The sequence below is a fragment of the Meleagris gallopavo genome, chromosome 1 (genome assembly GCF_000146605.3).
Source record: "Meleagris gallopavo isolate NT-WF06-2002-E0010 breed Aviagen turkey brand Nicholas breeding stock chromosome 1, Turkey_5.1, whole genome shotgun sequence".
Taxonomy (NCBI): domain Eukaryota; kingdom Metazoa; phylum Chordata; class Aves; order Galliformes; family Phasianidae; genus Meleagris; species Meleagris gallopavo.
The window spans coordinates 37,595,982-37,610,880 of NC_015011.2; the positions used below are offsets into that span (position 1 = coordinate 37,595,982).

A 14,899-nucleotide genomic window follows, 5' to 3' on the forward strand; every position below is an offset into this window, starting at 1 on the left:
CCTGTTCCAGCACCTCACCACTCTCTCTGTAAAGAATTTCCCCCTAGTATCCAACTGAAATCTCTTCTCCCTCAACTTAAAACCATTTTCCTTTGTCCTGCAGTTATCAATCCTTTCAAAGAGTGGATTCCCCTCCTGTTTGTGGGCTCCCTTTAGGTACTGAAAGGCTGCAGTGAGGTCACCCCGCAGCCTTCTTTTCTCCAGGCTGAACAAGCCCAGCTCCCTCAGCCTGTCTTCGCAGGGGAGGTGCTCCAGTCCCCTGATCATCTTCGTGACCCTCTTCTGGACCTCTCTAACAGCTCCCTTTTTTGTACTGGGGGCTCCACACTTGGACACAGTACTCCAGATGGGGCCTCACAAGAGCAGAGTAGAGGGGGACAATCACCTCCCTGTCCCTGCTGGCCACCCCTCTTTTGATGGAAGCAAGATGGATTATAACACAGGACTGGCTTGAGCACCACTATTAAAAAGCCCTGGTAAGCCAGAGTGTCGCTGTGATCTCTAGTGACTGTTCAGAAATCGAACTCATCAGCTGTGTTACTTCAAAAAGTGGTGTCAAGCAGCAGAATTAGTTGACACAGCTCCTTTTCATGTAAGAAGCTGTTTCCTCCCCTTTGTTTTTTACCTCTGGAAGCTTCTTGTGGAATTCTGTATTAATGCTGTAGACTAAAATCTGGCTAATCTTTAGAGTCATTCTCTTTCAGAGCCAGAGTTATCCTATTTCAGATACATTTTAAATAATAACTGATGTTGATCTGTTGTGTTCTCTCATTTGAATTGCATACACGGGATATAAGTATACTTTTTATCATTGCATCACTGTATTTAGTATTGAAATCTGCCCCTTGTAGTGCTCAAATTCCTGCCTTAGCAGCATGGACAGCTGTCCAAGAGCATTATCAGATTGACCTGTCACCAGGAGTTAACAAGAAGTTAATGCTGAGATGCCTGTTGGTTCACACGAGAACAGTCTTCTGATGCATTATACGTTGTTGAAGGCTTACTTTTTTGCCTCAGCACTCTGACGCAGAAGAACAACAGAACTTTCTTTCTGAAATGTACTTTTTTGTTGTATGAATGTAGCATTCATCTGGCAGAATGACAAAGAATTTTTAACAGGAGCTTTGGTAGACAGCAACTCTTCTGTCCATGTTGTGCATCATTTAATCATGCATATAAAACTGTGTGCAAGTGAGTCTTAGTTTCTTTGTCACTTGCTATAGTTACTTTGAAGAGGGATCTGCCTCAGCTCATGTTGAAGCTTAGTGTGACTAATAGGTGTAGCCTGCTCATCTCATATAATAATTTGGAGCTCATCTTCTTTTTTCCTCTTTTAACTGTCACTAGTATGCAAAACGTGATTTCAATTTGTCTGGTGGTATCACTGAAGGAGTCATTTTTACCTCCTTCCAAGCAATCAGGTGTCTGTTGATCACAAAGCATTGCATTTCTGCATGTAATCTAAAACTTAAGAGTGATTGTTTATGTCTCGTTAGTACATGCATGTTTAGAAACATGTAGTTCACACACTGTGACCTGTGAATCGAAGTCATGCTTCTTAAGGATAAATGACCTTGAGGCTGGGCTGTGGTTGTAATTTCCTTCGCAATCTTGGCAACAGGAGCTTGAAGGGAGTGAATGCCAGCAGTTGTGTGGCTTTAGGAGGTTCTAAAGGATATAGTCTGTGTGCATACATAGAGGAAATAGACTTAAATATTGGTCTTAGTATGTACAACTTGTTTCTCAATATGCTGGGCAATGAAGTAGTGGTTCTCCTGCCCTCTTATTAATTGCTTTTTATTTCTGATTTTTAATTTTATTTTTTTAGCTTAGCAATTGAGTAAGAATTTTAAAATGCATAGGTATCTGCAATGTGGGGATCTTTTAAAAGCAGTTATTTAGTTATTTAATAGAAATAAATTGAATTTTCTGGATAACTGTTATCTGTGTCAGGCTAGTAGCACAGTGGGTGGGAGTCCCAGACTGCTGGATGTTTGGCAGATAGCAGAGCTGAGAAGTGGCAAGTAGGAAAGCTACTTCTATATTTTGGGTTTCTCGTAAGAGTTTCTGAAGTAAATGGTTTTATTAAAACACTTTCAGACTAATTTTCTTAGTAAGGGCTGAGGGAAGTAGCATAGGAGATACTGATATAGCTCTGCCACCTCTAAGTACAAATGTTCCGGTCTTGAATTAAGTTTAGTTTAGAGTAATTTTGTGCTGCCAGGCTGTGGAACTTGCTCACATGTGCTTGAGGGTCTGATCTGGCTCTGAATGTATATAGGAGCCACCAACTTCCTTGCCTCACCACAGCCAGAGATCTACAACAAGTCAAAACACTCTAGGTAGTAGATGCTTTACTTTCTGATAGAAGTTAAATAATCGTTTTATTTCAGATGTCCTGCATACTGCTGTTTTATCTACTTGAACAAACACACTTATCTCAGCAACTTTTTTTTTTTTAGGATGTAGATATGATGGATCAAAATGGAATGACACCTCTAATGTGGGCAGCTTACAGAACACACAGGTAATACATATCCTCGCTGCAATTTTTACTTAATCTTGGTGTTAACTTCACACGTTGTTTGGAGTAATGACTTATTTTGAGTTTTTGAGAGTGCTTTGGTTTAATTAGTGTACTTTTCACAATTGCCACTTTATCTTTTTTAATTTGTGACCTATTCCAGAGAGAAGATACTATCAAGATATACTTAGTATTATGATTATTTTTTTTAACTGAGTAAATCTTCCTATGGAGACTGCTGAAACAAATTGGTGTAAAAAGGCAATTCTCCAAAGAGCAAGTTAGTTTGAATTAGTTTTCTGCTTGGAAACTAACTTGTCTCCTTTGTTTTTTGAGTGAAGCATAAGTGAGTTTTTGCAAATACCTGCCATTTGCCACCAGCATTTTTATTTGCATCTTTAGGAATGTGAAGTGGAAATCTGAAATATTTAGAACTTTGATATACTGTCTGTATAATCATTTGTTTTCTTTTACAAATCTATGTTAATACTGTTAGTTGTTGAGAGGCACGATAACAGAATTATGTACTAAATGTGTTGCATGACATTTCAGAAGAAACTCCTTTTAAATTCAACAAAATTGCAGTTGTTCTTTGGTGGGAGTAGAATTTGAGCCATTGATAATCATCAGCAAATATGTCACTTCTACATAATGTAAGTGATGAATATTCTGTATAGAAGTTGAACTCAATAACAAGAAGTTGGAATGTATTGAATTCTTTTGTAGATCTAATAAGACTTTTCTTTTCTAGTGTGGATCCAACCCGATTACTACTTACGTTTAATGTTTCTGTTAATCTTGGAGACAAGTATCACAAAAACACAGCATTGCACTGGGCTGTTCTAGCAGGAAATACTACAGTTATTAGTCTTCTGTTAGAAGCTGGAGCTAATGTTGACGCTCAGAATATAAAGGTAAACAGTCTGTTTTTATTGTAAGTGGTTTGAGATAGAAATCTGAAGAATAAATTATTCTTGTGGGTATGGCGGGATCGTGAAGATGGAGCAAAAATCATGCCATTAACTTTTATCCAAGTGTCAATGTTTATTAACAGTGATGCGTAACTACTAAATCTGAACCTTCAAAAGTACCCATGTAAACAATTTATGAATGGTTAAGTATAAATACATATTTGGGGTGGGGTGCACCTTTAGATGGCATGCATGATGAGTCATTTATTTAGATGAAAAAGAAACCTGGCTGAACATATTCTAGTGAAGTTTTGGGGTGACTGTCTTTTTAAATATATTGAGATGTGGGAAAGTTAATCTCCCAGTGGCAAGGAAATTGAAGACAGAAAAATACCAGTAAGAGTAGATTACAAAATTGGGCTCTTTCTCCTATCAGAATTTCAAGTTGCCTGGTTATTTTGCCAGAACCACTTAATGAAGATTGATTCTACACTAACAGCCCATCCTTAGTATGTGTTAGACCAGCCACAAAGCTGTTAGAATTTATGTGGTAGGCATGGAGTCTGTAAGAGAAGCTTCTCTGATGGAGGGTGGGCCTATTCAATCTTTGCTCTGCAGTGTTTTTGTCCAGAGCTTGTGCATTACTGTTATGTATAGCAAATCAGATGTACTTTATCACCTGAGTTGTTTCTTTTGTGGTGTCAGAATTCAAGTTTAGAAAAAGAATTTTCCACTACTCCCTTTCTCTTCAAATATTCTCCCGTAATATTGAATGTTATAAATATTATAGATAGACTGCAAAAATACAGGTCCACACCTGCATTTATAAAACATTAAATATCTAATTAATTTGACCTTTCACCATTTTTCCTACCAGTTAAGATGGCCAGGCCTTACTTCAGTTGGAATAAGTGATAGAAATGTGCTTAAAACAAATAAAACTAATAATCCATTTTCTTGAACAGCATGTAACAGTGTTTTTAGGGATGCATTTTAATTTACTTAGAGCTTTCTGGGTTCTACATGCAGTAGTTATGTATTTATGCAAATATGTTTCCTAGTTTGTAAGGTCAGTTGTGAGACAAATCGTAATGTAGCCACACTTCTTGCAAACTGTTAAGAAGCTCAAGCTCTTCTCTGTGCCACCTAATGGTAAAAATTAATAAGTAGGGTTTTTTTGTGGAAAAAAGATCAGTGTGTCATAACTTGCTTCCCATGACAAACTGATTAGTGCACCTGAAGTCCTCACCTTATCTACACTTCTGGACTCTTGTGAAATCTGTAATACAAATTGATATGTTTGGCCAACTGAAATGATAGCAGCTAGCCTGCAGCAGTTACGTTATTGACAGACAGCAGCAGTCAGTAGGAAAAATAGGCTTTTAAACCTGCTGGATCATGATGTCTTTCCAGTCATGCCAGAAGAGACACGTGCCAGGTTTCATTATCTGCAGTGGAGTCAGGATTACTTCCTGTTGGTTTCTAGGATCTTGGTTTCTAGGATGTTCAGATGTCAAAATCCTTCTAGCAGGGATGGTTTCAGTATTTATAAAGGGTGTTGATTTGGGTGATTTATTGCATGTTCATCACAAGCACATAATAAACATGAAATTGTTATCAACTCTAGGCAGCCTATATTAGAAAACGTCCTGTTGCTGGCTTTCTAGTTTTGGAGCAGGTTGGAATCAGTCACCTCAGTAAGGTCCTACTTCTACGTTGCATGAGAGTTTGAATGCTATAGTGGAGAAGACCTTAAAGGAAAATACAATCACACTGTTATTCCAGAATAAATCTTGAGAATTTGGAGGATAAAAAATAAAAAAGGAGAAGGAAAATGTCCATCCTGGAAGTAAAATTATATAAAGCAGCAATGTGGATTATTAACACCTAAATGTGTATATATCTTTGGTACAGTTGTTTCAAGTTAATCAAAGTGGATTTGTGCTGTTCTTGTTATTTATCCTATTTGTATTATGCTGTGCAAGAAAATAACAATTTTCTTTTGGTAGTAAGAAAGGTGTTTTTTTTGTGTTTTTTTTTTCTTATGAGACTCAGATTACAATTGGAATTGGAAGCTTTTTAGTAATCAGGAGAGAGTTGTGGGTTTTTAAGTATCTTACCTTAGTAGCAGACAGACTGGGCAGGTGAGGACAGGATTTCACAACAACTCAGCTTATAATTGGAATTAAATAGCTAAAATCTGTTAATAAATTGCTGAATAGATATTAGGTGTAGTCTGTTGATTATGCAGTGTATCCATAAGTTTGTCTGTGGAAGTCTACATGTAAAGTTCCCTATGGTAATGATGCTTCAGATTATTCTTTCTGTCTAATCACTCAGAGTATATACTCTTGAAACCTTATTGCTTTCTGTCAGTCCAAGTTGTTTACTGGACCAAGATCCCTGATTTTTTTTTAATTGCTTTTTAAGCAAGTCAGCCATCCATCCCTGTGAATACAAGGAAAATATTAAAATACCCAGATGATTAGACACATAGTCAAAGATTTCTTTAAAGCTCCCTCAATCTTTTTGTCTAGGCAGTTCCTAGGTGTCTCATGGCCCTCTAGTGGAAGGGATGCTCAGCTGGACCCCAAGACAACTTCAGGATTTACTTGGGAGATGAGCTCCCAGAGAGAATTGCTTGTCCACAGGTAATCTTTATGGTCTGGAAATATAAAGTGACATTAAGAAAGAAAAAAAAAAAAAAGAAAAAAAAGAAAATTGCGTGATGTCTGGAGTTTTCCAGATACTAGCAATTCAAAATGAGATGCCATTAAATTTTGCGAAGCAGGCACCATCGTTTGATTTCAGGCATTTCTGCTGAGAATCAAGAGGCTTCAGTCTGTTTCTTAATCATCTATCAGAAGGATATTCTTTTCTTACCGATTTTGGTAGTTGAATTTTTTGGACAGGCAGCCTGTAAGATTCTGTTAGTCAGCAAAACGCTTCACCTCATAATCTGTAGCTTATGCTGTTTGCCCTTCTTTTAGAGATCTGGAGCAAGATTTCAAAGGCAAAGATGACAGCTAAGTCTTTCTGTGCCATATAGATAGCTAACTGTCTTTTTTGTTTTTGACACCTCTTCTGTCTATAGTAATGATTGCCCTTTGTGGGTAATTTCAGTTTCTGGTACCTGTCTCACTTTTTTTTTAGGAGGGGGCCAAGCGATGGAGGATTCAGCCATTTTTCAAGCCTCCATGAGTGCTTTGTTTAGGAGGGGATTTAACTCCAGTAGAAGAGAGGAGGAGTCAAATGCAAAACTGAAGCTGGAGGTACCTGCAATTGGTTGTCTCTTGCCTCCTCTATAATTTTAGACCCAGTCAATAGTTTTCATTTAGCTCTCTTCCTGGAAGTTTAAAAAGCAGTGATATCAAATCAGTTTGTTAGGCTCCTTTGGCCCCTGTATGTCTCTCTCTCTTTTTGCTTTGTCTGTCAGTTCTCTTAAGGTAGGGAATGTGAAAGCATGGACTGTTGCTGGCTTTGCACCTGATGTATGTGAAGCACGAGCCAAGCATCAAAGCTCAGTCTTATGGAATAAGTTGTACATGAACAATCAGTTAATTCTTTCCCAATTTCTTCCTTGATCTTCATTAACTAGACAAACTTAGAACATTAAACTTTTGGAAAAAAAAAATCCTTATTTAATAAATTCTATGGTGTTAGTAACTTCACTCTGCCAAGAAAGCAGAGAATTAAGTCAGGCTTTAGACTGGGAGAGTTTCCATGATCCAGTGGGTTATGAGTTCTGTTTCTTTGCTGGATTTCTGCTGCCTGTCAATAGCTAAGGAAGAAGCACAGTCTTTCTTTTACAGACTAGTGGGCTGTGTATAGAGCAACGAAACAGAGATGTTATGCCAAAGGCAACAATTACTACATTGTCAAGGCATGTATTGTCAGAATTACTTAATATTCTGTTTGACCACTTGTATAGTTATGAGAGTGTGAAAAAGATCAAAAGGAATGATGAATGAATGATGATTGGTGTCGAGTATGCTGTAAAGTAAAAAGTAAATAAATAATAAAAATCAATGCCATAATTCTGTTTCAGAAGTGCTCTGAATGCATTTTATTTTTAAATCATATTTTTTCCCACTTTTATGCTCTTGGCAGGGAGAATCACCACTTGATCTAGCAAAACAGAGGAAAAACGTTTGGATGATCAATCACCTACAGGAAGCAAGGCAGGCTAAGGGATATGACAGTCCATCCTTTCTGAGGAAGCTAAAAGCTGATAAGGTGAGAAGTAGTATAGCACTTATGTAAGTCAGTGTTACTGCTGACTTTGGTGGGAGGAAGGAGTCATGTTTGTTTAGTGTAAACAATTCAGTAATGTATATTCCCCATGTTTTAGTTCTAGGAAATGCTGTCTTTTTACACTAAAAATAATTACAAAAGAAAAATAAAACAGCAGAGCAAACAACAACAACAGCAACAAAACTGCAACCCACCGTAAGCCTCCACAGTAACCTTCAGCTTTTGTGCTGCTTTAACATTAAGAAAGTGCCAAGCACTTGTACTGCTGGGGCAAATCCAAGATTATTACAAAGCTGATTCTCAAATATGTAAGAGAAAACAGTATTGTAGATACCCAGAACAATCATCTCCTCACTGTTATGTAATATTTTGCATTCAGTGATTAAAACAGTTGGTGTTGACAGTCTTACAATGTCATGAGAATCTTTAATGTGGAGGCCTTTTTCTGCTCAGGTTAGTATCTGATGCTGTGGAGAGGAGGAGACAAGAAATAAGGGTATAAAGGTTACACTAGCATGAGGAACTTCTGTTTGCCCATGGTCTGAGGACTTGTGTATTGTTAATGTTTTCTTATTGGTGAAAATACTGTGCTGAGTATTAAGTGTTGCTGTAATTTGTAATTGTTTCTTGATTTAAATATACATTGCATCTTGGTGATTACGGCACTGGCTACAGCCTCTGCTATAATGGCATGGCCATACAGTAATGAACAAGTATGGCCCTTATGTGATCTGTGTGTTGCATTATCTGCACGTGTGCACTTTCAGTATCCAAAATAAGTTGAAAGTTCCTTAAACAGGAACGGTACCTACATAATACGACCTATCTTTCTTCGTATAGTCTTCAGTTTGGCAGTCTGTTTCGTACAACACTTTTGTCTAGGCAGTGTTACGTGACCTGAGATTATCTGCACTATATAATATGTCACTGCATTCCAGTGCTTTTAAAAAAGAACTGCTATTGCCTTCATTCTGGATTAGTAAAATCTCCAGAAGGTGATTCTTATAAAACAAGTAGTTAATTTGTTACAGATTTTAGGAAATTTTTTTTGCATGTATGCTGCAGATACATAAGTATAAGTTGATTAAAAAAAAAACTCGATACAAGTTTTTGTGACTGTCTTTTTTATTATAGAATATTATTTTACAATCTGTTCCTAAAAGCAGAATTACTTACAGATATTTGTTTCTATGTAGGAATTCCGTCAGAAGGTGATGCTGGGGACTCCTTTCCTAGTTATTTGGCTTGTTGGGTTCATAGCAGACCTAGACATTGATTCTTGGCTCATTAAAGGGCTGATGTACGGTGGTGTTTGGGCTATGGTGCAGTTTCTTTCAAAGTAAGTGTTTAGCATGCGTACAAGAAGTGTTTTTTGGCATCTCATTTGTTGGATACGTAATCTTAAATTTGTTTTTCATGTGGTTTTTAGACGTGCTACTTTATTTACTTATTTGTATCGTTATTCCTTGGAAAGTACTTGTGCAGCTTTGCTCCATTGTCTTGCAGATACATATGGAATTACCTTAGTTGGATACATTGAGTTTATAGAAGCTAAGAGCAAAGCAGAAATTCAGTCATTCTCCAGAGGAGGGTGCTGAATGTCTGTCTGACAAAGAGTTATCAGTGTAAATTGTATAGAAAGCACTCAATGGAAAAGCTATAGGGACAGAAAAAAGGCCTGTGCAAGTATACTATCAAAATCCTGTTTTTGTGTAAAGAGGTGACTAAAGAAAACAGCTGCTTTTTAATAGTGTTGATTTGTTAACTAATCTTAAAGTGCTTTAAATGTGTTTGTGATTACTTAAATGACTGTAGATATACATAAATGTGTATATGCACAAGTGTACTTTAGCAGATTTTCAGGATCTTTAGACTTCTTAATTTGTGCTTTGCTTTGTCATGTGTGGTGTGTATAGAAGAATCTGCTATATAATTGTACTTACAAGCTATCTCCTTTTCTGGCACTGAATATCATGTTTTTTTTAGAACCACTTGCTCCTCCTTCCTTTCTACATAGAGGAAAATAAAATATTTCTGTTCCATAAAACAAGTTCATGGAATCTAAATGATGTTAATACATATGGGAAGGGTGGTCATCAGACTAATGCCTCTGAAAGATCTTTGAGAAAATTTCTTCAGTCTTTTTGTTATCTGAGGCTGTTCAATCTACTGACCTCCTTCTACTGCTAGATCCCTTGGTAATGCAAAGCCTCAACCACACTTCCTACAGTCAGGGATGACATTTCAGTTTCTCAAGATGTGTGTTGGCATCATTTCTGTTCTGTTTTTGATCTACTCGATACCTGCTCACGATTAACATTATTTCTCTTATCCTTTGCTTAATGTTCAGTTATGCATGATTTTCAAAGTGTTTTTCATAAAGTAGAGATTTGAATGATACTTTTGCTATTATTACAGTAATATTTCCTTTGCCTTTTGAATTTTAGCTAATTTGCTTAGCTCTGTTTTCTTCCCTCTCCATTCACCAAATAAAAAAGTGTGTAGGGATCACTGAAGGAATAGTTACTGCAGTGTAACTGCTGTGTATCCAAATTTATATTCACATTTTATTTACCACCTTAACTCATCACCTTAGCATTTCAGGATTTTCTCAAAAGATTTAAAAAGCTTATATTAAAGGAGTTAGAGCTACTACAAAGGGATACAGGAATAAAATGAAAACTATTAAGTGCCTGTTAGAGGAGAGTTACTACAAGGGACTAAAGGAGTAAAATGGAGGCTCTTCAGTATGCAGATAACCATGGCAGCTCAGAGGCACTGTCAGGACAGAAAGCCAAAAGCTTCAGTGTAAGGATGTTTAAACAGGAAATGGAAGAAGTTTTATTTCAAGGAGTTAAGCAGTTTAGAAGATGATTTTTCATATGTTTAGCAGCTCTTCTCTGAATATGGAGTTACCAAGTCACTAACATAGTTTGTCCCAACTAAATTCAAATTCTGTGCAGAATATTCTTTAAAATGCAGAGAATGAGAAGGTAAGAAGAATTCTGATGGCTTTATTTTTGTTTTCATTAATGTAGTAGCACTCAGGCTTGCAATTTGACAAATCTGTTGTTATGGGAAATAGCTAATTTTCCTCTGATTTTCTATTGGAAACTCTTACAGAAATGTAAGATTCAAGAATCCGAAATATTTCAACTGTGTAGGCTGATAACACCAAAGTCTCTTAAACCTTTTCCTTCTTGAAGTAATTTTAACATCTATTTTCCATTGTACAGGTTTCGTGAGTATTTTTGGCATTGGAATCTTGTGTGTAAATGCAGCTTGCAACCACCATCCATGCTGTAGGTTAGGAATCTCACAGATGTGTAACTGCTATCAGTGTAGTTTTAGATAAATATCTAAGCATTTCACTTTTCTTGTGTAGTTCTTGATTGCTGCAGTTCTGTTTGCTTATAAAGCATTATGCTCAGTGAACCCTGGTACCTTCCAAAATAGCAACAGAAAAAACATTTTGGGTTTTCCAATGTTGTGAACAATTTCAAAACGAACTGAAGACTTTTTTTTTCCTGTTGAGGACACCGAGCATTTTGATTTAATGTATGTAACGAAGATATTATTTTTAAATCAGATAAGGAAATATTATGAGATTATATTAAAGTGGTGATGAGTCATTATAAACTAAGACTTATTAATGGATTTTTCTTAAATCAACTATTAACATTTTATTTTCTGTAGAATACATATTTCTGTTATGGCTGTTATCTTGCCCAAGATGTTCAGATCACATTTACCTCATTTATCTGGTGTGGAGGTTTACTTAGGAAGAAAAAAAAAAAGTACAACATTCTGATGTACTTATGACATTGCTTCTGCTTTACAGGTCATTCTTTGATCACTCCATGCACAGTGCATTGCCTCTTGGAATATACTTGGCAACAAAATTCTGGATGTATGTGACGTGGTTCTTCTGGTTTTGGAATGATATCCTTTTCTGTGTACAGTAATATTTTCTTCATGCTAGTAGTATGAGGTAATATCCAGGGTTATTCTTCATGAAAGAGTAAGTATACTACTTAAAATTTTGGAGGACCTGTCTCCATTAAAAATTGTTTTGTGTCTTGATGGTAGTTATTTTTTTTTTTCTTTAAAAATATGATATTGCTATGCTTCAGAAAGTAGATTTTCTTCAAAACTGCCTTACAGCAGTCTGCAAAATCTCCTATGCTTTGCCAGTTTAAGTGGGGAAATGTAAGCAAGTCTGTAAGATATGCTATGGCTGTGAGCTGATGAATTTTAACTTCACAAAAAACAGTAGGCAGTTTGATCTGCATTCTAGTGGAGTTAACTTTGTAAGTACTTCTTAAAGGTTTTACAAATTTTGTCTCATGCAAACTGTAGATAAATTTGGTTTTAACTATTTTCAGTCTTTGAAGATGGATGCATTAGCAATACTAGATTACAGAGTACACCCATCTTTTTATGTTTTTGACTGTTTGCCTAGATATGAGCTTATGTATTCACTGGGGTAGAAATTGTTTCAGAGTTCAATGAAAAATGTCCCTTAGCCCCCCCAAGGAAACATATTGAAATTCTTAAACAACTTTCTTTTGTATTTTAGTTACAATAACTTAAAAAATGAATAGACATTTAATGGTTTATTTAAAATGCTTAATGTTTGCAAATAGTTGAAGTGAATTTTATATTTATGATGGATATTGGTCATAAACTGTGCAGTTTCAGGCACCATAATATGAGGACTGGAGGGCTACAAAGGTGGGAAGAGGTCTGAAGGCAAAATGTGTGAGAAGCAGCTGAGGTCCCTTGGTTTGTTCAGCCCAAAGCAGAGGAGCTGAGGGGAGGCCTCATGGTGGCATGCAACTCCTCAAGAAGGGAGCAGAGAGGCAGACTGAGCTCTGCTCTCTGTGACAGCAACAAGAGAATGGCATGGAGCAGTGTCAGGGGAGGATCAGGTTGGAGCTTAGGGGAAGGTTCTTTACCAGAGGCTGGTCAGGCCCTGCAACAGGCTGCCCAAAGCAGTGGGCATGGCCCCAAGCTGGTGAAATTCAAGGAGTGTTAGGACAGTGCTCTTAGACATAGGGTTTGATTTTGTGTGCTCCTTTGTGGAATTGGAAGTTGTGGTGATCCTGGTGGAACCCTTCTAACTTGAGATATTCTGTCATTCTGTAATTTCCTGGAAAGGGTTTTTTTGCTTCAGAGAAATTATACCATGAAACAAGATAGTAGCAATGCAGTCATTTTATTATCTTCTCAATATGTTCGTCAATCTTAGCTCATGGTTTTGATTTCAGATGGAAGTGTAATTTGCCATGTCTGACAGAATGGAGTAGATAGTCTAAATACACCATGCCTTTAGAGTGAAGTTGCTTTTTCTGTTATTTTTTGGTGAGAAAACATGCCTGTCTTCTGGCAAGTAGTGAAATGAAACTTTCTCAGGCAGGTTTAACAACTGCAACATCTCATTTCTGATCTCTCTGTATCTTGTACAGTTTGTTTAGGAACTCATGGTTGAGTAGCAAATGTTGAACTACCTTGAAAAGCTTTCTTGTGCTAACATAACATCATCTTGAACCGTATGTAAGTATGTGCTTAGTTTTAAGTCAGTCCTTCACTGGATTAGAATTGCTTCTACAGCCGACATGGCATGATGATGGCCTCCATTTTGATGTGAAAAGCTGTGTCTTAAGGCTAGCAAATAATCAGGTATTTTTCCTGGAGTGTATAGTTTGTTCATATTCCAATGAAAATTGATGTCTTTAATGTGTACCAGCTTGCTCAGATTTTTATTTCTGATAGCCATCCTGGTTAATGTAACTTGGAGTTTGTCACTGGGTAATGTTCACTAGAAGTAGTAAGCATAGATAATTAAGTAATCTGAAACTGTGACTTGAGAACATTGATAAAATACTGTACTGCTGCTGTAATTTAAGTTTGTCCCAAAACCTTTGCAAAAGTTTTTTAGATACAAAAGTAGTCTGAAAGATTCAGTTTCTACTGATTGCATTCATTAGAGCTGACGCAATTCTGTGTGACAAGCAGCTCTGGAGGCAGTACTTGGGGCCATCTTCCTTTAATTGATGATTTTAAATTGGAAGTCTTTGTAATAAGATTCTAGATCCATTCTTCTTCTGGAAAATTGCCCTGTAGCTTTATTGAAGGGGAAAAAAAAAAAAAAAGAAATTGCATGCCTATTCTATTTTTATAGCATGAGGCACAATGCTGTGGTTGGGGAAAAGATTCTTGTATTTTTACAGCTTTATATAATTACTTATAGCAGACCAGAGTACTACTTTATACTCTGTAATGTTCATCCGATGATGAAACCTGTTCTGGTCATGTCATGAATTGTGACAATATTTTGCTCAGGAAAAATGTTTTGAACTTTAAACTGTCAAGTAATGCCTTCCTGGAACTTCAGATGTAATATTACAGGTAATACAAAAGTCTTTATTGCTGCAAGCATTACTTCAATATTCAAATATTTGTTAAGAGTTCTCTTTTGTAGATTTGTTGAAGGTGTCTGAAACAGCATCTGGTTTGCTGGTTTTAATCCTAACGAGGCAGGAAAGGGCAGTAGAAGCAGCGTATCATAAAGAACATACAAAACCAAAGTTATCAGTAATTTCTTGAATTTAAGGATTGTCGCGTGGAAAATAAGGTCTTCTATAAATTACATGACTTACTGATGTGTCATTTAAAGACCAATCTTGAAAGTAAATTTGAACAATTTATATGACTCTAATGTGCTTAATTTTGTGCATGTTTCCATTTGATTGAATTTTCTTTGTGTTTTCTGAGACTGATTTATTTGTTAAAATAGAATACTCTTTATAGGAGTGAAGAAATTCCTGAACCATGCATTTACACTTCCCTTCTGCTGTTTTGCCTGTAATGAAGGATAGTTGTCCTATTCTCTTAGTTTATCTTCTACTGTTTGCGGAGCAGTGTTAAATAACAATAATAATAAAAATCCTATATACAGAATTACTGTATTTTAATTTACTTTTATTTTTAAGGGGGGGGGGAATACATTGAAATTACGGTTACAAATAATAAATCCGTAGAGTATTTTATTCTTTTCCTTTAGCATTTTGTAGGTAGAACGTTCTTGTGTGTCCTACAGAAATTCAGGGCACACGTATTGAATTTCTTTGTCAGTTGTTCATGCCATCTTCCAGTTACAGCTGAACAAATTGAGCTTGTTGTGATAGAGGTTCTTTTGCTATTTTTT

At 36.4% G+C, this 14,899-nt stretch overlaps 1 protein-coding gene across 1 annotated transcript in view; it reads left to right on the forward strand.

Annotated features, from left to right (window-relative positions):
* ZDHHC17 (zinc finger DHHC-type palmitoyltransferase 17) overlaps window positions 1-14,899 on the forward strand; it is a 110,282-nt gene that overhangs the window by 79,478 nt on the left and 15,905 nt on the right. The window contains exons 6-10 of the mRNA XM_031552147.1: window positions 2,463-2,527; window positions 3,276-3,438; window positions 7,546-7,671; window positions 8,886-9,028; window positions 11,531-11,631. Of these exons, the coding sequence (XP_031408007.1) occupies window positions 2,463-2,527; window positions 3,276-3,438; window positions 7,546-7,671; window positions 8,886-9,028; window positions 11,531-11,631 (598 nt within the window). The remainder of the gene's footprint in view (window positions 1-2,462; window positions 2,528-3,275; window positions 3,439-7,545; window positions 7,672-8,885; window positions 9,029-11,530; window positions 11,632-14,899) is intronic.